General features: G+C 48.5%; 3 protein-coding genes across 5 annotated transcripts in view; all 3 read right to left on the minus strand.

Annotated features, from left to right (window-relative positions):
• The window catches only part of LOC131720860 (neurogenic differentiation factor 4-like), a 7,584-nt gene extending 6,995 nt beyond the window's left edge, over window positions 1–589 (minus strand). The window contains exon 1 of the mRNA XM_059013137.1: window positions 300–589. The gene's annotated coding sequence lies outside the window, so the exon portion shown is untranslated. The remainder of the gene's footprint in view (window positions 1–299) is intronic.
• Window positions 590–4,513: 3,924 nt separating this feature from the next.
• Window positions 4,514–8,095, minus strand: LOC117967096 (uridylate-specific endoribonuclease-like). 2 transcript variants are annotated; one of them, XM_059013135.1, is made up of 8 exons: window positions 7,602–8,095; window positions 7,388–7,510; window positions 6,901–7,069; window positions 6,528–6,733; window positions 6,065–6,178; window positions 5,825–5,931; window positions 5,286–5,428; window positions 4,514–4,733 (listed from the first exon to the last, which is right to left on the minus strand). In XM_059013135.1, the coding sequence occupies exons 1-8, from the start codon at window positions 7,744–7,746 to the stop codon at window positions 4,619–4,621; spliced, it is 1,122 nt and encodes a 373-aa protein (XP_058869118.1). In that variant the 5' UTR covers window positions 7,747–8,095; the 3' UTR covers window positions 4,514–4,618. The 2 variants fall into 2 exon arrangements, with proteins under 2 accessions (XP_058869118.1, XP_058869117.1); XM_059013134.1 differs by having other exon boundaries at window positions 7,388–7,513.
• A 1,645-nt stretch (window positions 8,096–9,740) lies between these two features.
• Window positions 9,741–25,376, minus strand: LOC117962686 (ATP-dependent 6-phosphofructokinase, muscle type-like). Of its 2 annotated transcripts, XM_059013076.1 has the most exons (24): window positions 25,209–25,376; window positions 23,634–23,693; window positions 22,407–22,508; window positions 21,099–21,172; window positions 20,630–20,707; window positions 19,192–19,381; window positions 18,492–18,657; window positions 18,171–18,215; window positions 17,622–17,730; window positions 17,421–17,516; window positions 16,522–16,614; window positions 16,210–16,335; window positions 15,821–15,885; window positions 15,321–15,384; window positions 14,956–15,102; window positions 14,528–14,598; window positions 13,727–13,814; window positions 13,246–13,398; window positions 12,570–12,734; window positions 11,907–11,968; window positions 11,369–11,480; window positions 11,144–11,243; window positions 10,542–10,647; window positions 9,741–10,196 (listed from the first exon to the last, which is right to left on the minus strand). In XM_059013076.1, exons 1-24 carry the CDS (start codon window positions 25,345–25,347, stop codon window positions 10,049–10,051), a joined length of 2,559 nt encoding a protein of 852 aa, XP_058869059.1. In that variant the 5' UTR covers window positions 25,348–25,376; the 3' UTR covers window positions 9,741–10,048. The 2 variants fall into 2 exon arrangements, with proteins under 2 accessions (XP_058869059.1, XP_058869060.1); XM_059013077.1 differs by lacking the exon at window positions 23,634–23,693 and having other exon boundaries at window positions 25,209–25,375.
• Between the last annotated feature and the right edge of the window lie 772 nt (window positions 25,377–26,148).

The raw sequence follows: 26,148 nt of genomic DNA on the forward strand, positions 1-26,148 counted from the left end.
TTTCTGCCCGGTCGGAGTGGAGCTGCGCTCCTTTTACAGCTGTCTGCTCCTGAGGTATCTTCATCTGCGACAGAAGTATGAACCAACCCTAGACCGAACTGCGGTTAACACAATTAGAGTAAGTTATGAGAACAGAATACTTAAAGAGAAAATTCAAAACAATGTATAAAGTTAAAATAAAATGCTCCAAAAAACGACAAAGTACAGCCTGTCCTCAAATGAGGACAGTGACGCTGAATGGGTTAAAAGCAGGCTAGCGCCCCCCCCCCCAGCAGATTGAAGTTTGAAGAAATGCTGACCTGGTTCAAAGCAAGGTCTTTAAATCGATGTCCTTTGTTATTTGCCCCCGGCGTTTCATCGCTAGCCCTCTTTCCTTTGTGCTGAAGCCGTTTCCATGCTTTGCTTGCGTTTTCAAGGTGTTGTTGATCTCTCAAAAGACAGCGAGATGGTATTTCACCCCCCGCGTCCTGCTACCTGAGCGCTACACCTGCTGTGCTTTCAAACCCACCAATGGTGTCGCGGCATTCAGACCACGTGGATACGAGCGACCGGAACCAGGATAAAGCGGCTTCTCAATTGCGTTGTGTTATTGTTAAAAATATTTGCATGTCCTGGATATATATATATTGTTCTGGTGGTGAGTTTTGTGATTCACCAACACAGTTATTAGAAAACATGTCAGAGTATTTTATTGAGCGCCAAGTGTAAAAAAAATAAATAAAAAATCTAAGAAAAATGGATTTAACCAAAGAAAATGTAATTTTATTTCCAGATGTAGCTTAATACATAAATGTTAACAGAAAAATATACTTAAAAGTCGACATTTACCAACAAAAAGATGTAAAGACTGAAGCATTTATTTTTTCCAGATTCAATTGTCATATTATCTTGAAATCTTCAATTTGCGAAACGTGGTCAATATTTGTTTTCACCGTGAAAAAAACAAACAAACGAACATAAAATGCAGTGAATTCTACAGTGTCGATTAAACGCAGGTGTGATGTCACAGCCTAATGCTCATCCCCGGCTAACTTCCACCCCAGTGAGTCGTAGCCTAGGCTAATTCACTGTTTATCCTGGACTACAATTCACACGAGTGAAAGTTAGCCCGTGTGAGCATTCTGCTGTGACGCCTGCGTGGAAGTGGTCATTAAATAGAGTCTAAAGTCAAAGAAACATTCCGTCTTCTGATAGCCCCTCTCTCTCCCCCTCTCGGCCCTCGTTCAGAACAGGCTTCCCCGGAGTGTGATTCGGTCCACAGGGACCGGGGTCGGGTCTGCTCAGCATCACCCCCTCCCCGGGACCGGAGCGGCGCATTCAGCTCCAGTTAGCAGAGTTACCGCTGAAACTCAAGCTGAGTCCTGTAACAGCGGAGAGAGATTCTCTCCGCGGACAGAGCGGGGCCATGAGATTCGGGTTAAAATACATATTACACATACTTTCATAGAAACTATATATTTTTTTATTTTCTGCCACCACTTGTATAATTAAATAAACTAAATACATTTATCAGCTGATTTGAAATGTCACTCAGCGACTCGTTGTGGAGCAGGCTCGTCTTTCAGGGAAGCATGTGTGCGCAATGTCATTCCCTTTGTATTCTCCCCTGTGTCAGTGTCTGTGTGCGGGAGAGTGAGAGAGTGAGACGGGCTGCACTATCACCGTCCCCATCTGTCGCCGCTCGCTGACTCTCCCCGGAGACTGCAGTGATAAACATGAACGCTCACCTGTGGCGATATCCGTCCCTGGCAAGGGTGTGTGCAGGGAGGAAGAGGGGAGGCTGATGAGGGTGCCAACCCACTGAGCTGCTCAAACCCCTTGCCTTCCACACTGCAGCCCAGCGCTTTCTTTATCTAACCACTGAGCTCCTCAAACCCGCTGCCTTCCACACTGCAGCCCAGCGCTTTCTTTCTCTCTCTCTCTCTCTCTCTCTCTGTATTCCCCAGACTGGGCTGCAGGTGTGGTTCGTGTCGATCGCGGTGTTCGGAGGGACCCAGGGCTGGGATACACAGCTTGCAGCGTTGACGAGGGAGAGGAAGATGCCCCAGTCTCACACCCTCCTCCCAACGGGGACGCTCTCCGCTGGGGGGATTCGGAGAAGCCAGTGCCGACCCAGTCCTGGCGGGATAGGCGCTCTGGCTTTGGGCCCCCGTGCAGAACCGGCACCTGCGGCTCTCAGCAGAGATTCAGCGCCGGAGGAGGAATCTAGCGCTGGGAATGCACGAATGGTCATAGTGCGTTTTTTTTTTTTTTTTTTTTTACATTTTAAGCACCTGGTATTTAAAATACTCATTATGAAACGAAATAAAAATGATGGTAAGTCACCTTCAAAAAGTTTCCCATAAAGGCAGAGCAAAGTGTAGTAAAGCACAGAGAGGTCTGGCAAAGCATAGGGAAGCATTGTAAAGCACAGAGAGGTCTGGCAAAGCATAGGCAAGCATTGTAAAGCACAGAGAGGCATGGTAAAGCACAGGGAAGCATTGTAAAGCACAGAGAGGTATGGTAAAGCATAGGGAAGCATTGTAAAGCACAGAGAGGTCTGGTAAAGCATAGGGAAGCATGTAAAGCACAGAGAGGTCTGGTAAAGCATAGGGAAGCATTGTAAAGCACAGAGAGGTCTGGTAAAGCATAGGGAAGCATTGTAAAGCACAGAGAGGTCTGGTAAACCATAGGGAAGCATTGTAAAGCACAGAGAGGTATGGTAAAGCATAGGGAAGCATTGTAAAGCACGGAGAGGTCTGGTAAAGCATAGGGAAGCATTGTAAAGCACAGAGAGGTCTGGTAAAGCATAGGGAAGCATTGTAAAGCACAGAGAGGTCTGGTAAAGCATAGGGAAGCATTGTAAAGCACAGAGAGGTGTGGTAAAGCATAGGGAAGCATTGTAAAGCACAGAGAGGTGTGGTAAAGCATAGGGAAGCATTGTAAAGCACAGAGAGGTGTGGTAAAACATAGGGAAGCATTGTAAAGCACAGAGAGGTATGGTAAAGCATAGGGAAGCATTGTAAAGCACAGAGAGGTATGGTAAAGCATAGGGAAGCATTGTAAAGCACAGAGAGGTCTGGTAAAGCATAGGGAAGCATTGTAAAGCACAGAGAGGTCTGGTAAAGCATAGGGAAGCATTGTAAAGCACAGAGAGGTCTGGTAAAGCATAGGGAAGCATTGTAAAGCACCGCCTGCAGGAAGAATCGATTACCACTGACGCCCAGCCCTTTGTTTAGTTACGAGCCATTGACTGACCAACGAGCCTTGAAAACGCCGTGAGAAAGCAGCCAAGCAGAAATAGTGACCAGGCCTTCATAATAACCCCTAGTTATCTCCCCGATGTGTTAAACGCTAATAGCGCTGCACAGCGGCGCGGCGGGTCACAAGCGTGCCTCGAGGTCACAGGGTCCGAATCACGCTTTCATGTAAACTTGAAATAACAAAAAAAAAAAAACCCAAAAAACGGAATTTACTTTTTACATTTTTTTTATTTAAAGTGAATATAAAACTCCGGTATAAATTTATGTATCGATTTATTGTGTTTTTTTGGAAACCTCAAACAAAACGAATGTCAATAACTCTTCTACACTGATTCAATGAAAGCTCTCCCCCCCCACCTCTTCCTTCCCCTGTTCCCCTCTTCCCTCGCTCCCTCCTTCCCCTCGGCACCCGATTCTCTTTCAAATCCATCCGCTCCCCTCCGTGTGTCAAATCTGGCCAGCTGCGGATCTCGAATTAGAGACTGCGTGCGTGCGCGCTGTGAGGCTGCGAGAGACCAGCGAGCCACACAATGGAGCAGCGCGACGCCATCCACCACACCGCCCAGCCAATCACAACGCAGACACAACTTGATTGCATTTTATTTACTGAAAGTTTGACAGAGCTATTGATACCGAGTCAAGCAGACAGGCGTTTCTAATGCTAGTGCCTTCATCAGTGTTACTGAAACTAGAAGAAACCGAGTCAAGCAGACAGGCGTTTCTAATGCTAGCGCCTTCATCAGTGTTATTGAAACTAGAAGAAACCGAGTCAAGCAGACAGGCGTTTCTAACGCTAGTGCCTTCATCAGTGTTATTGAAACTAGAAGAAACCGAGTCAAGCAGACAGGCGTTTCTAACGCTAGCACCTTCATCAGTGTTACTGAAACTAGAAGAAACCGAGTCAAGCAGACAGGCGTTTCTAATGCTAGTGCCTTCATCAGTGTTACTGAAACTAGAAGAAACCGAGTCAAGCAGACAGGCGTTTCTAATGCTAGTGCCTTCATCAGTGTTACTGAAACTAGAAGAAACCGAGTCAAGCAGACAGGCGTTTCTAATGCTAGTGCCTTCATCAGTGTTACTGAAACTAGAAGAAACCGAGTCAAGCAGACAGGCGTTTCTAATGCTAGCGCCTTCATCAGTGTTATTGAAACTAGAAGAAACCGAGTCAAGCAGACAGGCGTTTCTAAGGAGTGAGCGGGAGTGACAGCGACTGGGAGTGAGGGAGAAGCTGATCTAAAATAACAAGGACACAGAACTTTGCAGGGATCTGAGTTTATTGTGAGAGGGCGAAGGAGTGAGAGGGTGAGAGAGTGGGGGGAGTGAGAGGGTGTGAGAGAGGGGGGAGTGACAGGGTGAGAGAGGGAGAGTGGGAGTGCTCAGGGTGATATAGGGTAGGCGGAGGCGATGAATTTCTTGCCATTCCCGTAGAAGGAGTTCGTCCAGGTGTAGGTCTGGATGGCGATGGGCTTCCCTCCCAGACGCAGCTGGCACCTGCAGGGTTAACAGACACACTTCAAGCTGAAACGCGTCCAAGAATTTCACAAACTTCCTTTTAGCATTACTGTAAGCGAGTCTGTGGTGTGCGGCGTCAGGAGGCTGTGTGGTCCAGTGGTTAATGAAAAGGGCTTATAACCAGGAGGTCCCCGGTTCAAATCCCATCTCAGCCACTGACTCATTGTGTGACCCTGAGCAAGTCACTTAACCTCCTTGTGCTCCGTCTTTCGGGTGAGACATAGTTGTAAGTGACTCTGCAGCTGATGCATAGTTCACACACCCGAGTCTCTGCAAGACGCCTTGGATAAAGGCGTCTGCTAAATAAACAAATAATAATAATAATAATAATAATGTGAATCTGGGGTGTGTAGGGCGTCTTTTCTATACAAACCTGTGGCGTGTCTCTCATATACAATTGAAATTGATCTTATCTGAAATCGTTCTTATTCGCTTAATCAAAGCCTCGATCTCGCGCGACACGTCACTGATGACAGCTTGCAGTGCTCCGGGAGCCCCGCCCCGGCCTCGACGCGTGGATTCCTTACTCACACCTTGCCGGGTCGAGCGATGAAGCACAGGGAGTACACGGCCAGGTCAAACTCAGGGCTGCTCCCGATGAACGCCGACCCCACCTGCTTGTAGTAGCCGTCCCAGTTAAACTGCAGCCCCAGTACGTCTGGGTAACTGGTCCACTAGGAAACGAAAAAGAAAGAGACAGGGCGTGAATACACATGCTGCAAGTTTGTTTGTTTGTTTATTAAACACAGTGCGCTTTAAAAAAAAACAAAAAAAACATAAATAAAAGATCATTCAAAACGGGTCCAATCCGTCACTTTTAACTCGCATCAAAACAACCTGGTCGCCTCTTGAATTCAGCTGAAGCCATGAACTCGTAAAACAAGTTCCACTTGTGAAACGCTGACACCTGGTGGTGGACTGCAGGTAATGCAGCTTGTTCCATTTTTCTCCAAGCAGGGATGGAAATAAGACTCCCACTGCAGTTTGCAATAGGAGTGTTATTGTCATCCCTGGCGCAGTGGACAGTTTCTCAAGCAGCTGTTTTATCGTGTCGTTTGGTTGCTGCTCACCGGTCCGTCGAAGCTGTGGCTGTAGTAATTGAGCTGCCCCTGTTTCTCCAGCAGGTAGAACTGAATCCAGTTATGGAATCCAGATACCTTGCTATTCTTAATCTCTCCTGGAGGGAGGGAGGGAGGGAGAGAGAGGGAGGGAGGGAGGGAGAAGAAAGATATCTGTTACACGCACACACACAGACATTCCAGTACCTGCCACACACACACACACAAGGTCAGACCAGGCTGGCTGCGTACCTAAGAAGATGTGCTCAAAGCCGCTGGAGTCAAGCTGCCCTTTCCCGCGGGAGTACAGACCAAACCACATCATCTTGAGATCCTGAATGAACTCCACCTCGGAGCTGTAGTACCCTGCGGAGACACAGAGACACGCAGAGAGACACACGCAGAGTCAGTGAAGCATTGATTCTACAGGCGCTGCACAGAAACCAGGACCGGAGGAAACAGTGCTGTAAGTGAAGCGGAGACAGAGTGGAATGGGATGGGTCAGCTAGTGATGCTCTTGAGGCTGAATCACTAAGGATCAATCAGCTACGAGTTACAGACGCTACATTCTAAACAGGAAGCACTATAGATGCTGTACTGTAAACAGGAAGCGGTATAGATGCTATATTCTAAACAGGAAGCACTACAGACGCTATATTCTAAACAGGAAGCACTATAGACGCTATATTCTAAACAGGAAGCAGTGGTGCCCTACCCTTGGTGAACAGGAAGTTGTAGAGCTCCTTGCCCAGCGCAGTGCCCATCACAGCGGCCCTCAGGAAGCTGTCCTGCTCCCCCTGCTGCTCGGAGGAGAAGCTCTCCGTGCTGCCCGTGAAGCGGGAATAGTTATCCAGCAGCTTGAGGAAGGAGGAGAAGGTGGGCTTGGAGAAGAGAACACCTTCATTGACAAAACTGTACAACCTGGGAGAGAGAGAGGGAGAGGGAGGAGCTCAGACAGCATGCCCAAAAACTTTATCTAGAAGATTACACACACTCAGAGTGTGTGACAGGTCTCTGTGTGTCCCTGTCCCTCCCTGTCTCTGTACCCCCCTGTCCCCATGTCCCTGTGCCCTCCCTGGTTCTCTCACGGCTGTGGGGCGCGGTCCTGCGGGATGGCGGTCTCAGAGTCAGGGATGAGGCTCTGCGGGTTCAGGGTCAGGTCTCCGGGGCGAGCCTTGTTCACATCCAGAGAGAGGAGCCGCTCGGAGAGGGACTGCAGCTCCAAGTCCGAGATAGAGGCACCACCGGAGGAGCTGCCTGAGAGGGATGAGGAGAGGAGAGAGCGGTGTCACCTCCACACAGCCACAGGGAGAGGGGAGAGAGAGAGAGGGGTGAGAGAGAGAGAGAGAGAGAGAGAGAGAGAGAGAGAGTGAGAGAGAGAGCTGTGTCACCTCCACACAGCCACAGGGAGAGGGGAGAGAGAGAGAGAGAGAGAGAGAGAGAGAGAGAGAGAGAGAGGTCTGTGTCACCTCCACACAGCAAGAGCTGCAGGGGAGAGGAGAGGAGAAGGATAGGCAGGGAGAGGGAAGTAGCTGTGATAGCAGAGTTAGGATGAGCTGGGACAGGCATCCTCACCTCCACACAGGCTGCTGTAGTCCTTGCAGCAGTTGCTGTATTGCCCACACTTGGTGTTGCAGTGGCAGCGGTTGAGGGAGTTGTAACTCTCTCCACAGCGGCCCTGGCACGAGTCCTGAGATGCTGCTGGAGAAAAGGGGCACAGCGTTTCCTCCAGTGCTTCACCTCTTCCAGACAGACAGACAGGCAGACAGACAGACAGACAGAGCCTCACCTGCGCAGGTACTCCAGTAGTCGGAGCAGCAGTCCCCGAAGCGCTCACATGCTGCGTTACACTGGCAGGGATGCGAAGGGTTTGTGCCATAACCACACCTTCCAACACACGAGTCGAGAGCGTCTGGAGAGAGAGAGGAAACCATCGCCAGAGATTCACTGAATCCAAGACACCACCTGTCTATGGGCAATTAATTGTGAAATGCTGACACCTGCTGGTGGACTGCTAGTAATGCAACCAGTTCCACATTTTTACGTTGTGCAAAGCAGGGATGGGAAATATGACTCCCATTGCACAGCAGTTTGATCCATTCCTGGTTTTACTATGAGTTAAATAAGAAACACCTGAGCTTGTTACAGAAGCTAATGAAGCTCATAGTAAAACCTGGAATGGATTAAACTTCTATAAGTCGCTCTGGGGTCTGCACAGCTGACATCGGATCAGGTGAGACTCTGATCTCTCCGATACTGGGCCTTCATGGCCTCGCTGATAAACACCTGCTGATTCTCACACACAAAAAAGAAACTTAATTCAAGGTGCACTGCCTAGGAAACATTTTGAGGCCTGGAGAGAAGCGTTAAGTGTGTCCAATTAATCAAATAATTAGATGACAGCCAGAGGACCCTTCGGTCCACCAGTTTGACACCCTTGGACTAGAGGGTCTCCCAGCCTGAAATTCAATTTGTTTAAGTGCTGTGGCACGTCGTCCACTACTGTCCCTATACAAGCTGTGTGCAACTATTCAGCAACAATCACAGGAAAGTAGAATTGCGATTTCACACTGGCTATGAGAGTGTGTCGCCAGTGCAGACATTTCTAATGCTAGTGCCTTCATCAGTGTTATTGAAACTAGAAGAAACCGAGTCAAGCAGACAGGCGTTTCTAATGCTAGCGCCTTCATCAGTGTTATTGAAACTAGAAGAAACCGAGTCAAGCAGACAGGCGTTTCTAATGCTAGCGCCTTCATCAGTGTTATTGAAACTAGAAGAAACCGAGTCAAGCAGACAGGCGTTTCTAATGCTAGCGCCTTCATCAGTGTTATTGAAACTAGAAGAAACCGAGTCAAGCAGACAGGAGTTTCTAATGCTAGCACCTTCATCAGTGTTATTGAAACTAGAAGAAACCGAGTCAAGCGTTTCTAATGCTAGATTGCTTATTAATTGAAGGGAATGAGAAAGCTGTCACTTACCAGCAAGGCTGATGGAAAGGCACAGAGCGGTCAGGAAGGCGAGCTTCATTGTGGATATCCTGCAGGACCAGTGCTGAGCACAGTCACACCACCTGCTTATATAGTCTAATTGGACCAATCACAGAGCCAACAAGGGGAGCTCTGTCCAATCACGGCGCTCAGAAAAGTTAAACAGTTATAACAATGGCACCCCGCCAATAATTCGGGACCCCTACTTATTAATGAATTATTTCTCTTTGGAAAATGACAACTCCTCCCTCCTGCTTATCAACAGAACACTTTGTCTGTCTGAATGTTATTAGAAATGGCTTGCATTCACCTGCGCGGTTCACACAGAGACAGGGGCCTGTGACAGCGGGACTCTCAGCTTCACACCTGCACGGAGGAGCTACAGATTACAGTGTGGCTCCTCGAGCAGTCCGGTCCAGCTTGTGAGATTCACTCTGTCAAGTCGGATCCCAGCGATTCTGCCTCAACAGCGTGGCTAGGTAGCCCATTCCACCCCCTCACCCCTCTCTCTGTGTGAAGAAGTGTCTCCTTCCCTCTGTCCTAAGTCTGTCTCCACTTTCCAACGGTGTGTCCTCTGGTCCTGGTGTCTGTGCTGCAGCTCGTTTTAAGATTTCACAGACTCGTTTCGTCTTTTGATTCTCAGCTCGTGACAATCTGTATGCAATGCATGCGAGTGAAGCTGCAGTGGAGCTGCCTGTGCTTCAGTGCTCAGACAGCTCTGCAAACACACAGTTAAATAAAGGAGGGAGGGTTGAGGGAGAGCATGGGAGAGGATCAGAGGCTGCAGCTGCTCTGTAGAGGAAGTTAATCAGTAAATGAAAAAAATAAAGAACACGCTTTCCAAACAGAACGACAGATAACTTATTAAAACCAGAAAAAAAAAAAAAAAAACGACTTGCGATTCAGATAAATTCACAAAACAAACCCACAAACACAAAGAGTCCGGTCAAGCGATTGTCTAAGTTTATTAAGTCTGAAGGTGAACGCAAATGTTGGCAAAGCTTGGTGTGTGTGTATATTATATTAGATTACATTAGATTACATTAGATTAGATTACTGTGTATTATATTAGATTACATTAGATTACTGTAAAGCCATAAATATTTGCAAGCCTGTTTATTGCGTATGAAAAACATTTTTGAAGTCTGCCTCGGGGAGTTTAACCTGCTGTACACTCTGTAGGTATTGCAGTACCAGCACACTGTGTTTGTGATGGCTCCCTGGCTCCCTGGCTCTCTCAGGGAGGGCTTCACACTTTCTTCTCTGCAGACAGCCTCTTGCGGAGGATGTGTTCTAGGTGTGCTTTCTCCGTGTAGTGGAAGTCGATCTTGTACTTCGCCAGGATCTTCAGGATGGGCCTCAGCGTGAGCCACCATTCCTGCTTGGGGATACGGTGCCTGGCGGAGGACAAAATCAGTCAGTCGATCAATCCAAATGATTAACGAGTCACTGAGCAGACGCTTTTATCCAAAGCGACTTGCAGAGACTAGCGGGGGAACTATGCATCATCAACAACTGCTGCTGCGGAGTCACTTCCAACAGGACCTCGTTTGTTTTAAGTCTCATCCGAAGGACGGAGCACAAGGAGGTTCAGTGACTTGCACAGGGTCACGCACAGTGAGTCAGTGGCTGAGCTGGGATTTGAACCCGGGAACCTCCTGGTAACAAGCCCCTATCTCTAACCACGGGACCCCCCAAGCCTCCCATTCTTATATAGCGCCTTTCACGGCATAAGGACTCACTCGAAATCTGTCTGTTCCTTCAGTTCGGAGACAGGCTGAAAAACGAGGTTCCTCTTTTTCATGCCGAGAACGCAGGCGGAGTCCGGGGTGTTAGCAAAGACACGCCCTGCAGGGGGAGACAGAGGGGGGAGGGGGTTATTTCCATCCCTGAATGACACTCACCATTGCACAGCACTTTAATCCATTTCTGGTTTTGGTAAGAGTTTAATAAGACGCACCTGAGCTTGTTACCTAGACACACTGGGGGCTGATCAAGCTGGAAGTAAAACCTGGAATGGGTGAAACTGCTATGCAACACGAGTCTGCTTTCCAGCTTATTTATTATTATTATTATTATTATTATTTATTTCTTAGCAGACGCCCTTATCCATGTCGACTTACAATTGTTACAAGATATCACATTATTTTTACATACAGTTACCCATTTATACAGTTGGGTTTTTACTGGAGCAATCTAGGTAAAGTACCTTGCTCAAGGGTACAGCAGCAGTGTCCCCCCCACCAGGGATTGAACCCACAACCCTCTGGTCAAGAGTCCAGAGCCCTAACCACTACTCCACACTGCTGCCCAAGGCGAGGAGGCCATTCAGACCTTCACTCACCGTGTCTGCAACATTCCTTCAGCTTGTCACTCAGCCACAGGACCGCCTTCGCCCCCAGCTTGGTGCCGAAATTCCTGTCGAAGGGAGTGGGGGTCCCGCCCTGTACAGAAAGAGTGAGAGCGAGAGAGACAGAGACACAGAGACATCATTTAAATACCACAGTTAATTGAGGGGAGTTCTGAACCCCAGGGCTGGGTGCAGCAGCGGGAGGGGGTGGGACCGTACCTGTTGCATGTGTCCCAGGACGTTCTTCCTGCAGTCGAACGTGCCCCGCCCCTCCTCGGAGTACAGATTGAAGAGGAAGTCAGTGGTGTAGTTCAGATTGCATTTCTCATTCCTACAGAAACACACAAACTCGCATAAACACCCAGCTACGACCAACAGCTCTGCATCACCCTGCAGAACACACTCGCTTTGCTTCATAAAGTCGAATGAAACCTGCTGAACAATGTCACGTTCACACACTGAATTGCACACCGCTTTGTAGCTTTCCACATAACCAAAAACTGACAATTGAAAAACGTGACACTTTGAAATCTAACATGAAATACTGTACTACAATTATATGGCTACTTGCGATCTCATGTTGTAGTTTCTTTGATTACACAATGTTAAATAAAAGATCTAAAATGGTGTTCATATAAATCTATGTGATATAAATGAAAAGCAGCAGACCCTGCGGAGCTCAAGGACTGGAGTTCGACTCCCCGGCAGCAGGCAGACAGATGTTTTATTGGAAAGGCTTTCTCTGTGGGTTACATACCTGAGGATCAGGCCTCTCTTCACAGTGGTCTTCATCTTCTCAATGAGATGCTCCACGTTCACCTGCAGACACAAGGAGTCCCTGGTCTGAGAGTTTAATACGACACACCTGAGCTTGTTACCGATACACTGGGGGTAATCAAGCTCCTAGTAAAACCTGGAATGGGTGAAACTGCTGTGCAATAGGAGTCAGGGGAGACATGACTGTGCGACTCCCCCCTGCACAACACAGGGCTGTGCTTTTACCAGGGGAGACCCTCGGGGACCCCTGCGCTCCCCTGACTGTGTGACTCCCCCCTGCACACCACGCAGCCGTGCCTTTACCAGGGGAGACCCTTGGGGACCCCTGCGCTCCCCTGACTGTGTGACTCCCCCCTGCACACCACGTGGCCGTGCCTTTACCATGGGAGACCCTCGGGGACCCCTGCGCTCCCCTGACTGTGTGACTCCCCCCTGCACACCACGCGGCCGTGCCTTTACCAGGGGAGACCCTCGGGGACCCCTGCGATCCCCTGACTATGTGACTCCCCCCTGCACACCATGCGGCCGTTCCTTTACCAGGGGAGACCCTTCGAGTTTCTAATTACTCTAATAACTGCTAGATTTGCACGTGATGTTTTAGGAACCCAAGCCCTTTCTGTGCAGGCGGCTCCAAGGACGGCACCTCGAGGTCGTGGATTGAGAAGGGGTCCTCGAAGATGTAGGCAGCGTCCGCTCCGGAGGCCAGGCCCGCCATGGTTGCTAGATAACCGCAGTACCCGCCCATGGTTTCAACGATGAAGACCCTGCGCTTGGTACCTGCTGCAGACTGCTTGATCCGATCACAGGTCTGCAGAGAGAGAGAGAGAGAGAGAGAGAGAGGGGAGACTGTAAAATACACATCTGTCTGTAGGTGTGTCTCTATCCCTGTGTGTATCTCTATGTATGTCTGTGTGTCTCTCTATTTCTTTCTCTGTGTGTCTCACCATGGTGATGGTGTTGAGCAGTGCGTGTCTCACCATGGTGATGGTGTTGAGCGCGGTGTGCGTGTCTCACCATGGTGATGGTGTTGAGCAGTGCGTGTCTCACCATGGTGATGGTGTTGAGCAGTGCGTGTCTCACCATGGTGATGGTGTTGAGCAGTGTGTGTGTCTCACCATGGTGATGGTGTTGAGCAGTGCGTGTCTCACCATGGTGATGGTGTTGAGCAGTGCGTGTCTCACCATGGTGATGGTGTTGAGCAGTGCGTGTCTCACCATGGTGATGGTGTTGAGCAGTGCGTGTCTCACCATGGTGATGGTGTTGAGCAGTGCGTGTCTCACCATGGTGATGGTGTTGAGCAGTGCGTGTGCGTGTCTCACCATGGTGATGGTGTTGAGCGCGGTGTCGGCTCCGATGCTGAAGTCGGATCCCGGCACGTTGTTGGACACGGTCGCTGGGATCACCACCAGCGGGATGCAGAGCTCCTCGTAGCGCTCCCGCCCCGCAACCAGCTCCAGACTGCCCGTGTACGCCTGGACAGGGAGCACAGGGACAGGGAGAGGGAGAGGGAGAGGGAGCACAGGGACAGAGACAGGGAGAGGGAGGACAGGAACAGGGACAGTGACAGGGAGAGGGAGGACAGGGAGAGGGAGCACAGGGACAGGGACAGTGACAGGGAGAGGGAGAACAGGGAGAGGGAGCACAGGGACAGGGACAGTGACAGGGACAGTGACAGGGAGAGGGAGGACAGGGAGAGGGAGGAGGATTTCACTCTATAGGTCAGTCATGGTTTTTCTTTTTAGAAATTGTTACACAGTTTGTGTGAACTCTGTGCAGTTCCAGAGGCTGCCTGTGCCGTACCTCGAAGCCCCCGATGATCACCAGCGCGTGGATATTGAACTTGCTGATTGTGAGGCTGATCTCATCCATGTACTTCCCAGGCATGACCCTGCGGGGAGACACGCACAGAGAGATACGCACATGCACAGAGAGAGACACACACACACAGAGAGACACACATGCACAGAGACACACACACACACAGAGACACATGCACAGAGAGACACACACGCACAGAGACACACACACGCACAGAGACACACACACGCACAGAGACACACACACACACAGAGACACATGCACAGAGAGACACACACGCACAGACACACACACGCACAGAGACACACACATGCACAGAGAGACACGCACGCACAGAGAGACACGCACGCACAGAGACACACACACACAGAGACACACGCACACAGAGACACACGCACACAGAGACACATTCACGCACACACACGCACAGAGAGAGACACACATACAATTTACAACATCTCATTTAAATCAGTGCTAACCGCGGCCTCTTTAAAATCCATTCTCTTACCTCTTACTAGCTTTGATAGCATTATCACTGAAATCAATTCCCATTCCCTTTGAATCACTTCCAACACATCACTGATCAAAACCAGCAACAAGCGACTTCAATGGAAGTCACTGTTTATTAGTCCAGTAAACTAGAAATTGACCCCCAATCCTAATCACAAATGCCACCCAAACAGTGATAACAGAGTTAACTTATTCTGATTACTTGAACCAGCGCTATTAAACAAAACAAAAATAAATAAAAAGGGTGGTGTTGTTGCAAGGCTGGTGTCTTACCGCTTCGTGCCCAGGTTCGAACCCCCTTTCCCAGTCCAGCCCCCAACATCGTTCCACCCGATCGGCTCAATCTGTGAAGTAATAAACTCCAGATCATTCCCTACTGACATCACAGATCAGAACATTCCTCAATGCTTTTAGAGAAAAATGTATTTCATCGTACATTAGGGATGGGAATAAGACTCCCGTTGCATCACAGTGTGAGCCATTCCTGGTTTTGCTAGGAGTTTAATAGGACACGTCTGAGCTTTGTACCTATACATTGGGGTTGTGGTAGTAAAACCTGGACTGGGTGAAACTGCTGTGCAATAGGAGTCTTATTTCCAGCCCTGAATTACATTTCTGAATACTTTAAATGACATATTTTTTGAAGAGGAAGAAATTCGCACAACCCCCCAATAAGAGCAATAAGGCACGCTGTGCAGCACCTGTCCTCTAGCCAGCCCCTCGAAGCCGTCGTGCACGGACAGCATGTGGTGCCCCTGGATGATCCCGATCCGCACGGTGGATCTGACCGCTGCGTTCATCCCAGCACAGGGAGCGCCCACATTCACCACAGCGATGTTGAAGTTACTCTGAGAGAGAGGGAGAGGGAGGGAGTTACTGAACACAGCCCGTGTGAAACTGATCAGATACTGGAATTGAAATTGAGAGAGAGAGGAGGAGAGGAGGGGGGAGGTCAAATAATCATGGCATGATACTGAATATTATTATATAAAATTATTATAATAATAATAATAATAATTTATTACAGTGGTGAGTCTCCCCTCAGTTCCAGAGCTGCCATCCCTACCTTATCCTCTGGAGGGCGAATGTGAGCCAGGAGCTTGTACGTGTTCCAGTTGTTCTCGAAGCTCCTGTGGCAATGAGAGGGAGGCGAGTGAGTGGGGAGCGAGTAGAGCACAGAGTTACACTCCACAGCACGCGAGAGGAGAGTGAGTAGAGCACAGAGTTACACTCCACAGCACGCGAGAGGAGAGCGAGTAGAGCACAGAGTTACACTCCACAGCACGCGAGAGGAGAGCGAGTAGAGCACAGAGTTACACTCCACAGCACGCGAGAGGAGAGCGAGTAGAGCACAGAGTTACACTCCACAGCACGCGAGAGGAGAGCGAGTAGAGCACAGAGTTACACTCCACAGCACGCGAGAGGAGAGTGAGTAGAGCACAGAGTTACACTCCACAGCACGCGAGAGGAGAGCGAGTAGAGCACAGAGTTACACTCCACAGCACGCGAGAGGAGAGCGAGTAGAGCACAGAGTTACACTCCAAAGCACCGAGCAGAGAGCATTACCTTCCTCTCAGCTTGATAGCGTCATCAAACCTGCCCTCTGCCATCGCCCGGGTCACATCCTTCGTCTGAAACACACGAGAGGGCTCGTCAAACTCATTATATAGAGACAGAGACACAGAGAGGGAGTCAGACACAGTGAGAGAGAGAGAAAGAGAGACAGACACACACACAGACAGACAGACACACACACACAGACACACAGACACACAGAGAGACACACACACACAGACAGACAGACAGACAGACACACAGACAGACACACAGACGGAGAGACACACACACACAGACAGACAGACACACAGAGAGACACACACACACACAGACAGACAGACAGACACACAGTGACACACAGACAGACACACAGACAGACACACAGACGGAGTCCTCACCACTTGCACACACTCCATGAGTGGCAGTCTGACTGCCTGGTTTCCGGACAGACTGACCACACAGGCAGGGGTCTCTGGAGTGGCATCTAGCAGGGCCATGACTGCCTCCACCCCCATCCTACTGCCCTGAGACACGAGAGAGCGAGAGAGCGAGAGAGAGAGAGAAGGGGGGGGCTAACTTCATCTTATTCATCTACAGATTTGTTACTAATTCTGAGGTTTGGGTACTTTAGTTTCTTGACCTATCCCCTGCTACACCCCGCAGGAAGTTAAAGGTGAAAGGGTGAGGGGGGTGTGTGTCGGTGCTCGTACCAGGATGCGGTCGAATGCGGAGGGGGTCCCCCCTCTCTGCACGTGCCCCAGGATTGTCACACGAGTGTCGTACCCCAGTCTCTTCACCACCAGCTGAGAGAAAGAGAGAGAGAGAGAGAGAGATTAGTTAGTTTACCATGGTTTGTTTTTTAATATGCTTTACCAGACCTCTCTGTGCTTTACAATGCTTCCCTATGCTTTACCAGACCTCTCTGTGCTTTACAATGCTTCCCTATGCTTTACCAGACCTCTCTGTGCTTTACAATGCTTCCCTATGCTTTACCAGACCTCTCTGTGCTTTACAATGCTTCCCTATGCTTTACCATACCTCTCTGTGCTTTACAATGCTTCCCTATGCTTTACCAGACCTCTCTGTGCTTTACAATGCTTCCCTATGCTTTACCATACCTCTCTGTGCTTTACAATGCTTCCCTATGCTTTACCAGACCTCTCTGTGCTTTACAATGCTTCCCTATGCTTTACCAGACCTCTCTGTGCTTTACAATGCTTCCCTATGCTTTACCAGACCTCTCTGTGCTTTACAATGCTTCCCTATGCTTTACCACACCTCTCTGTGCTTTACAATGCTTCCCTATGCTTTATCAGACCTCTCTGTGCTTTACAATGCTTCCCTATGCTTTACCAGACCTCTCTGTGCTTTACAATGCTTCCCTATGCTTTACCATCCCTCTCTGTGCTTTACAATGCTTCCCTATGCTTTACCAGACCTCTCTGTGCTTTACAATGCTTCCCTATGCTTTACCAGACCTCTCTGCGCTTTACAATGCTTCCCTATGCTTTACCAGACCTCTCTGTGCTTTACAATGCTTCCCTATGCTTTACCAGACCTCTCTGTGCTTCCCTGTGCAGTGCAGTTACTGTGGAAACCCCGCACTCACATCCTTCACCATGTCAGAGCTGATGGGTTTGCCATGCTTGTCAATCGCTCCCTCTGCCACGATGAGCACGTTCAGACGAGACCCTCGACTCCGAGTCTGCGGGACGAACCAGGAGAGGTGAGAGAGAGAGAGAGAGAGAGAGAGAGAGAGAGAGAGAGAGAGAGAGACACACACTGCGTGACCCCAGCCAGCCCCCCTCACCTCGGTCAGCCTCCTGCACAGATGATCCTCCCAGTCGTCCTCCGGGGGCATCTCAGGAATGAAGACCCAGTCCGCCCCGCAGGACAGAGCAGTGACCAGAGCGAGGTACCTGAGAGACACAGGACACAGAGTTAACAAGAGCAGCAGGGACCTGAGAGACACAGGACACAGAGTTAACAAGAGCAACAGGGACCTGTCAGTGACGCTGCACACTGAAGAAGGGTTGAGCTAGAATTCAGCAGCACTGGAAATTGAACCAAGCGAGAGAGAAGAGACAGAGAGAGGAGAGAGGAAAGAGAGAGAGGGGAGAGGAAAGAGAGAGGAGAGAGGAAAGAGAGAGAGGGGAGCAAGACAGTGGGACAGTGGAGAGAGAGAGGAGAGAGGAGAGGAGAGAGGAAAGAGAGAGAGGAGAGAGGAGAGGAGAGAGGAAAGAGAGAGAGGAGAGAGGAAAGAGAGAGAGGGGAGAGGAAAGAGAGAGGAGAGAGGAAATAGAGAGAGTGGAGCAAGACAGTGGGACAGAGTGGAGAGAGAGAGCGAGGAGAGACTCACCCACAGTGCCGTCCCATCACTTCCAGTATGAAGGTCCTCTGGTGGCTGAGAGAGAGAGGGATGAAACCAGTCAGCCACACCAACAGAGACTCAAACACAGCAGTTAAAAAAAAAAAAAACTCTTGAGCGTCTGTGCAACTGCTCTTTAGACGAAAACGCAAGGCAAGTGTATCTGGGCTTCATTTCATTCATTTTATACCACAAGACAGAAAAGAAACGATGGAAAAAACCCCACCCCACCAGGATGGCTTTTCCAAAAGCAGCCCGCTTGCCTGGAGGCGCCCCAGCCCTCCCCGCAGCGGCAGCGCGCCCCGCGGGTACCTCTGTGCCGTCGTGGTGATGGCGTCTACCACCTCCATGATGCGATGCAGCGCTGAGTCCGTGCCGATCGTCATGTCCGTGCCGCAGAAATCATTATCGATGGAGCCGACCATCCCCACGATGTTGAGGTGAGAGGAGAACTTCGCCTGCTCCATCGAGATCTTACCTGAGAGAGGGAGGGGGGGAGACAGAGAGAGAGAGAGAGAGAGAGAGAAAGAGAGAAAGAGAGAGAGAGAGAGAGAGAGAGAGAGAAAGAAAGAAAGAAAGAAAGAAAGAAAGAAAGAAAGAGAGAGAGAGAGAGAGAGAGAGAGAGAGAGAGAGGGGGAGAGAAAGAAAGAAAGAGAGAGAGAGAGAGAGGGGGGAGAGAAAGAAAGAAAGAGAGAGAGAGAGAGAAAGAAAGAAAGAAAGAAAGAAAGAAAGAAAGAGTTCTGAGCTGTGTTTCTGTGTTGGTCTCAGTGTGTGTGTGCAGTGTTTCTGGGTGAGTGCTGTGTTGCTGTGTGTTTCTGTGTGTTTCTGTGTGTTTCTGTGTGTTGCTGTGTGTTTGCTGTGTGTGTGCGGTGTTTCTGGGTGTGTGTGGTGTTGCTGTGTGTTGCTGTGTGTTTGCTGGGTGTGTGCAGTGTTTCTGGGTGTGTGCAGTGTTGCTGTGTTGGTGGGTGTTTGCTGTGTCTCGTCTCTCAGCGTGGCTCTCTCTCTGTTGTACCTGTCTTGACCAGCTCAGCGAGATGCCCACTCCATTCACAGCGGAACTCGTTGGCTCCAGTGAGGCTGCCGTCCCCCCCGATCACACACAGGTTGGTGATGCCCCTCGTCACCAGGTTACAGGCAGCCTGGGTGCGCCCCGCCCGGGTACGAAACTCCTGACAGCGGGCGCTGCCAATCACCGTGCCCCCCTGCGAGGCAAGAGCAGAGAAGCAGAGGAGAAATGCAAAACCCTGCAGCCTTGTATTTTATTATTTTAATAAAGAAAACGTTTTGGATTCTACCAGTGACAGGGGTGCGTAAACCATCCGGATCAATATTTAGGAATAATATTCTTTTGAAAAGTTGTCGACTTTCACCCTGTGTGGAGTTTTTGTCTGACTGGAGTTAGAAATAGTAAATAAAAAAATATAGTGAGAGTCAATGAGAAGTCCCCACAAATCTCAGTGTGTGTGTGTGTGCGTGTGTGCGTGTGTTTGTGTGTGTGTGTGTGTGTGTGCGTGTGTTTGTGTATATCTCAGTGTGTGTGCGTGTGTTTGTGAGTGTGTGTGTGTGTGCGTGTGTTTGTGAGTGTGTGTGTGTGTGTGTGTGTGTGTGTGTGTGTGTGTGTTTGTGTATATCTCAGTGTGTGTGCGTGTGTTTGTGAGTGTGTGTGTGTGTGCGTGTGTTTGTGTGTGTGTGTGCGTGTGTTTGTGAGTGTGTGTATATCTCAGTGTGTGTGCGTGTGTTTGTGAGTGTGTGTGTGTGTGCGTGTGTTTGTGAGTGTGTGTGTGTGTGTGTGTGTTTGTGAGTGTGTGTGTCTCAGTGTGTGTGCGTGTGTGTGCGTGTGTTTGTGTGTGTGTGTGTGTTTGTGAGTGTGTGTGTGTGCGTTTGTTTGTCTCAGTGTGTGTGCGTGTGTTTGTGAGTGTGTGTGTGTGCGTTTGTTTGTCTCAGTGTGTGTGCGTGTGTTTGTGAGTGTGTGTGTGTGCGTTTGTTTGTCTCAGTGTGTGTGCGTGTGTTTGTGAGTGTGTGTGTGTGTGTGTCTCAGTGTGTGTGCGTGTGTTTGTGAGTGTGTGTGTGTGCGTGTGTTTGTGAGTGTGTGTGTGTGTGTATATCTCAGTGTGTGTGTGTGTGTGCGTGTGTTTGTGAGTGTGTGTGTGCGTGTGTTTGTGAGTGTGCGTGTGTTTGTGAGTGTGCGTGTGTTTGTGAGTGTGTGTGTGTGTGTGTGTGCGCACGTCCTGTCTGCAGGGTGACTCTCCCTCCTCCCTCTTTCAAATCGTGGTATTTGGGCTGACCCCCCCCCCCCCCCCGATCCCGTTACAGCCTCGGCCCGGCCGCGGGAGCGCTAAATGTCACCACAAAGGTCACCGCAAAGGTCACTGCAAAGGTCTGGACCTGCAGTCCCACGGGCCAGAGACTGGGAAAGTATTTGCACCCCCCCCCCCTTCCCAATCACTCACCAGCTGCAGCATCATGGACACGCTCTCCCAGGTCGCCTCCCGAATATTGTCTCCCCCGTCCACCAGCCCCTGGTACCCCTGCAAACCAGGACAGGGCCGTCAGACACAGCGATGCAATCGAACCCGAATTAGCTGCCTGGCCAGCGCTAAAAACAAAGTCTCTCTTTATTTTATTTTGTATTGAAACCAGGAGTGGATCAAGCTGCTATGCGACTGCAGTCTTATTCAGGGCTGGAAATAAGACTCCTATTGCACAGCAGATTCACCCAGTCCAGGTTTTACTGCTATGAGCTTGATCATCCCCAGTGTGTGTAGGTAACAAGCGCAGGTGTGTCTTATTATTAAACTCATAGTCAAACCAGGAATGGATCACACTGCTGTGCAACGAGAGTCTCATTTCCATCCATGTTATATTATAGTGGGGTGCAGCCAGCATGGGTCTGCTGTGTGGAGTTTGGGGGGTACAGACCTCATGCACGAAGAACACTTTGGCTCCAGTGTAGATCCCCACTCTCACTGCAGCACGGACTGCAGCATTCATCCCTGCGAGAGCAGAGAGACAGAGGAGAGAGAGAGAGAGAGAGAGAGAGAGAGAGAGAGAAAGAGAGAGAGAGAGAGAGAGAAACACACACACACGTGAGAGAGAGAGAGAGAGAGAGAGGAGAGGATCGATGGATCAGAGATATATCGGTGAGGGATTGTCATGTCGATATCGCCCCAGGAACATCGCAGTCAGAGACACACTCTGTACTGTAAGCCCGGGATCGCATTACACCTGCCCTGTGTGGATTATCACAGCAGCTGAGACGCTGGCCCACAGCCCGACACCTCACACTGAATACCAGCTAAAGGGCAGAGCAGCTAAAGTTAGACCCAAATAACAGAAGGTCAAACCGCAGAGAGAGACAGAGAGAGAGGCTTGAGACTAAACAAGAAATCTTAGTCATGCAACTTGCAAGCACTCCACAGCACTGAGCTCCTCAAACCCCCTGCCTTCCACACTGCAGCCCAGCGCTTTCTTTATCTAACCCCTGAGCTCCTCAAACCCCCTGCCTTCCACACTGCAGCCCAGCGCTTTCTTTATCTAACCACTGAGCTCCTCAAACCCCCTGCCTTCCACACTGCAGCCCAGCGCTTTCTTTATCTAACCACTGAGCTCCTCAAACCCCCTGCCTTCCACACTGCAGCCCAGCGCTTTCTTTATCTAACCACTGAGCTCCTCAAACCCCCTGCCTTCCACACTGCAGCCCAGCGCTATCTCCTTCGTAGCTTCTGTGGTTTTGATTTGTTGTGCATATGAAATCAAAGCACTGGAACTGAAGATCTTGGAAACTGTCAAAATAGGCAAATCAGTGACTGTGTCATTTAACTGATGGCTTTAATAGGCCACACATGCATTCAATTTAAAACAGCAAAAGAAAAGGAACACAGAGCCACACGTGGTAAAACGCAGGAGACGTTTTAGAAGTTGTTGAAGATGCCTGATTAAAGTACAAAGCGGTCTGACATTTTCACACAGGAGTGCCTGTTATTTCTATATCATACTGAGCGGTAATGTGAATTCTCGCACCCAGAGGTTTTCATGCAGGCAGGTATATAGAGGATATCAATGACGCATCTTGAGGTGTTCTGATACATTTGCACACGACTGTATATTCCTCCCCCTTATGGGTAAATCACAGGCAAATTGACCTCCTATAGCAAAATCATTACAAAGCTTCACATTAACTTTAAACTAAAAGTCTGAAAGGGGTACCACCCTACCCCCTTCCCTTACCTTGAGCATCGCCCCCAGAAGTGAGCACGGCTATAGCCTTGCCCACCCCCAGTTTGGTGGTATCGCTGTGCTTGCCAGCGTGGCTCGACATGGCCTCGGATTCTGAGAGAACAGAGAGACACAGAAGTGAGTTTTTCTCCCTGACACAGGCAGACAGACACAGAGAGAATGGTAAGCTTTCCTGCTAGCTGCTAGACTGGAAACAGAGACACAGACAGCGAGACCCACAGAGCAGGGGGACTCATGGGAGGGTCTCCTTACATCGGTCCCGCCTCCCCGTTCTAAATTTAACATGTGTTACGAGCCCACGGAGAGGGGGAGGGGGAGGAGGAGAGAAGCACACGGCACTGCTTTGAGTTTCATTTGAATTACTTCAGTCAAAGGAGACACACTGACACATTAATATAGGGATGGAACTAAGCCTCCCGCTGCACAGCAGTCTGATCCATTCCTGGTTTCACTAGGAGTTTAATAATATGACGCACCTGAGCTTGTTACCTAGACACACTGTGGGCTAATCAGGCTGGTAGTAAACACCTGGACTGGGTGACACTGCTATGCAATCGGAGTCTTATTCCCATCCCTGAATTAGCTCTCTATTGAGACCAGCATGTAACTCACCAATGATAGTTAAACGTTTCAATGAAGTGCTGACCAACGCGGTCCATCCCCGTGCTGTTGCAAGCACATGGTTCCACTGTATCACGGTTTAACAATAAAACCGAACGGGGATTAAACTGAACTGCGTGCGCCAGGCTTCCCCTAACATAACTCGCCTATCGGTGTGTGGGTTCGGGTTCGGGTTCGGGATAGAACGTTAACGTCGAGGGATCCATAGGATGCGTAAAGGAACCGCACGGTTCTGTTTCGAACGACAGAACCCACCCCCCTTACTGCATTTAATTCCCAACCTCGTTTTGCTTCGTGTGCATCCGCCAGGAAACATCGAGAGCCGCCTCTCATTGTCGAGGGATACCCGCTTCAGCAGAGACGGATGGAAAAGCAAAGGGGCCTTTCACACGCACGCACAGCCCAGTGGGTTTGTTATGGTGCGGCAAATGTCTTTTTAAAATTTAAAATACCTATGTGAAATAGGATAATATGGGTACTGTATATAAATTATTTCTTAAATTGCTTTTGCCTGTCTTAAACTGAACAGGTAAAAAAATTGACAAACGTCGCATATATACATAGCCCTATATATAAAACTTTGCACGCGTAACAGACCTGAATCTTCAAAACAGTCATCATCTTCATCCGTGTCCATCGTAACCGGGGCGCCAGTGGCAGCGTGGGTAATAATAATAATAATAATAATAATAATAATAATAATAATAATAATAATAATAATCTCACTCCGGGTTCATTCAATCGGTTGAATGGGGGTCTCCAAGCGAGCGGTGTTGCGCACGCTGACTGCTGTCCAGAGCTTCTGCAATGGCTCCTCCTCATCATCATCCCTCATGATAAACACGAATTTAAATGTGCCGTCCCTGATTTTATTTATTTTAATTATTTACATAAACAGTTTTTTTTTGCTGTGCTATCAATAATACAAAACAAACCATAGTAAGAATTACACAGGGCTCGTTATTGAAATGTACATTTGCCTTGTGCCAAAACTAATCTGGTGACCGGAGCACTGAAGAATGTAATTTTGAAAACGGTTTTAAATTCGGAGAGATTTTTATATTTGGAAATTCGGGGGAAACCAAGGCAACGCACCTGTCCGGAATCCCCAGTACGGGACTTTTAAAAGGGGGCGTGTCGTGGCGTCATTCCAGGTCAAGGCTAAGTAATCATTTTTAACTGGCCGGCATCTACGTTATTTAAATTTCCCCTTTAACTACACTGTTAGAATATCATGCTCTAATCTTGTTACCCGCAAACGTTAAGTCGAAGTGTGTAGCTGGTAATTCTCCAAATACTGCCCTTCAGATATGACGCCTCAGTATTAAATATGAAGGCGGAAAATGAAATTTCACTGGTGCGTCTAATTACTTCACTGTCCTCAAAATAGGACGCTGTCAATCTATGCATTGCCAATATGCCTGTCATTTTACACTTTCTAAAAGACTGGACACTTGTAGAATGGTTGCATACGGATTTAATGTATAAAAATACATAAATATAGCTGCTGTCTCTCCGCTAAGACTGCAGGGCTGTGCAAGGCAATGACTCAGCGCGCTGCCAGCGCCATACAGAACCGCAGGCTAAAATCTCATGTGAACTCTTAAACGACTTCAACTGACAGGTCCACGCGAATAATATATATATATATATATATATATATATATATATATATATATATATATATATATATATATATATATATATACACTAATGTTTAATTACTGCAACGAGGTTTTGCACGATCGTCAGGGTTTAAAATGCACTGACGGGTTGTCGGAAAGGTCAGTTTCCTCCTCGACTCGCTCTCCCAATTGTGTTTTTAGGAAGAAACCGTTTTGATCAGCCAGCGCTCGATTTCTTCTGTACCTTCAGGGGTTAAACAACACGTCACAAGTCAAGCAGACACACGTTTCGGTTAGCGATTTCCTGCGTGCTGTGCAGGCGCTATCGCCGAAACGTTTGTCTGCTTACACAGCGACTTAAAATGTTACCTTCAATGTATGACTGAGATTTGAACCCGTTAAGAAATATGCGTCTCAATTATAAACCGTCTCAACAGATTTTAATAATAAAACAATTCCTTCTTTTTAGAAAGCAATTAAACAATAATAATAATAATAATAATAATAATAATAATAATAATAATAATAATTTAGAAATACCGGCTACCTGCTTTGTTGGTTAAATCCGGCGCCTGATTTTTCTTCCTCGGAGGAAAGAAGCTGAAAAAACCGAACACAACCAAGGTCAGACCGGCAGAGAGCACCAGTGTACCCAGCAGAACACACAGCCCGTCCGAACCGCTCATGGCGCAAGCGAACCCGCCTCGCTTCGGGAGACGGGTTTATTAATAGCGCGGATTTCATTCACCGATTGTGCCCGGGGGGGGGGGGGGGGGGGGGGCGTGTAATTCACTCGGCAGATCAACGGACGCGTTCATAAACCATGCATTTAAACTCAAACGATTTGAACCTGTTCATGCATGACATTGTTTTTAAATAGCTGGGGTCAAATATACGGTTTTGCACACATATTATATATATATTTTAATTAAAAATATCTTCTGTTTCTGTTTCCCATTGCTTGATATGGAGGGATGGCATCTTCAGCATGTGAGGCGATCATGCATTTGCTTGGATGTGGTTAAAGAGGCCAGTTCAAAATACGCCCATGGTATAGTTTCATTAACCCCCTGATGCATCCTGGGGCGGGTACAACAAACTCTCCTCGAGTCAATTATACATATAGGGGACACATGAAAGAATAGCCAGCAAATTCTACCGTTCTCCATTTTATTAACAGAATTGAAGACTTGAATTTGAATAGTTCTACAAACCAGTTCTTCCTCAAAATTTAATACAAAATAGATAATAATAATACTAAAGTACAAAATGCATATGAAATACAAGACTAACAAGAGACCACACATAGTCTTTGAAACATATTCCTAATAGCTGAAAATATATTTTTATTTCCCATCTCCGATTTAAGAAGATGTTTACATTTTTAAATAGAACAGCGTCTCGGAAGTAAGGAATTTCAATTTGAACGGATTCAGAAGAGAGGTCTCGAGTTGTGTCCGCAGAATTGTTTTTCTTAAATAATAATA

The sequence above is a fragment of the Acipenser ruthenus genome, chromosome 45, assembly GCF_902713425.1.
Source record: "Acipenser ruthenus chromosome 45, fAciRut3.2 maternal haplotype, whole genome shotgun sequence".
In the NCBI taxonomy this organism is placed as follows: Eukaryota; Metazoa; Chordata; class Actinopteri; order Acipenseriformes; family Acipenseridae; genus Acipenser; species Acipenser ruthenus.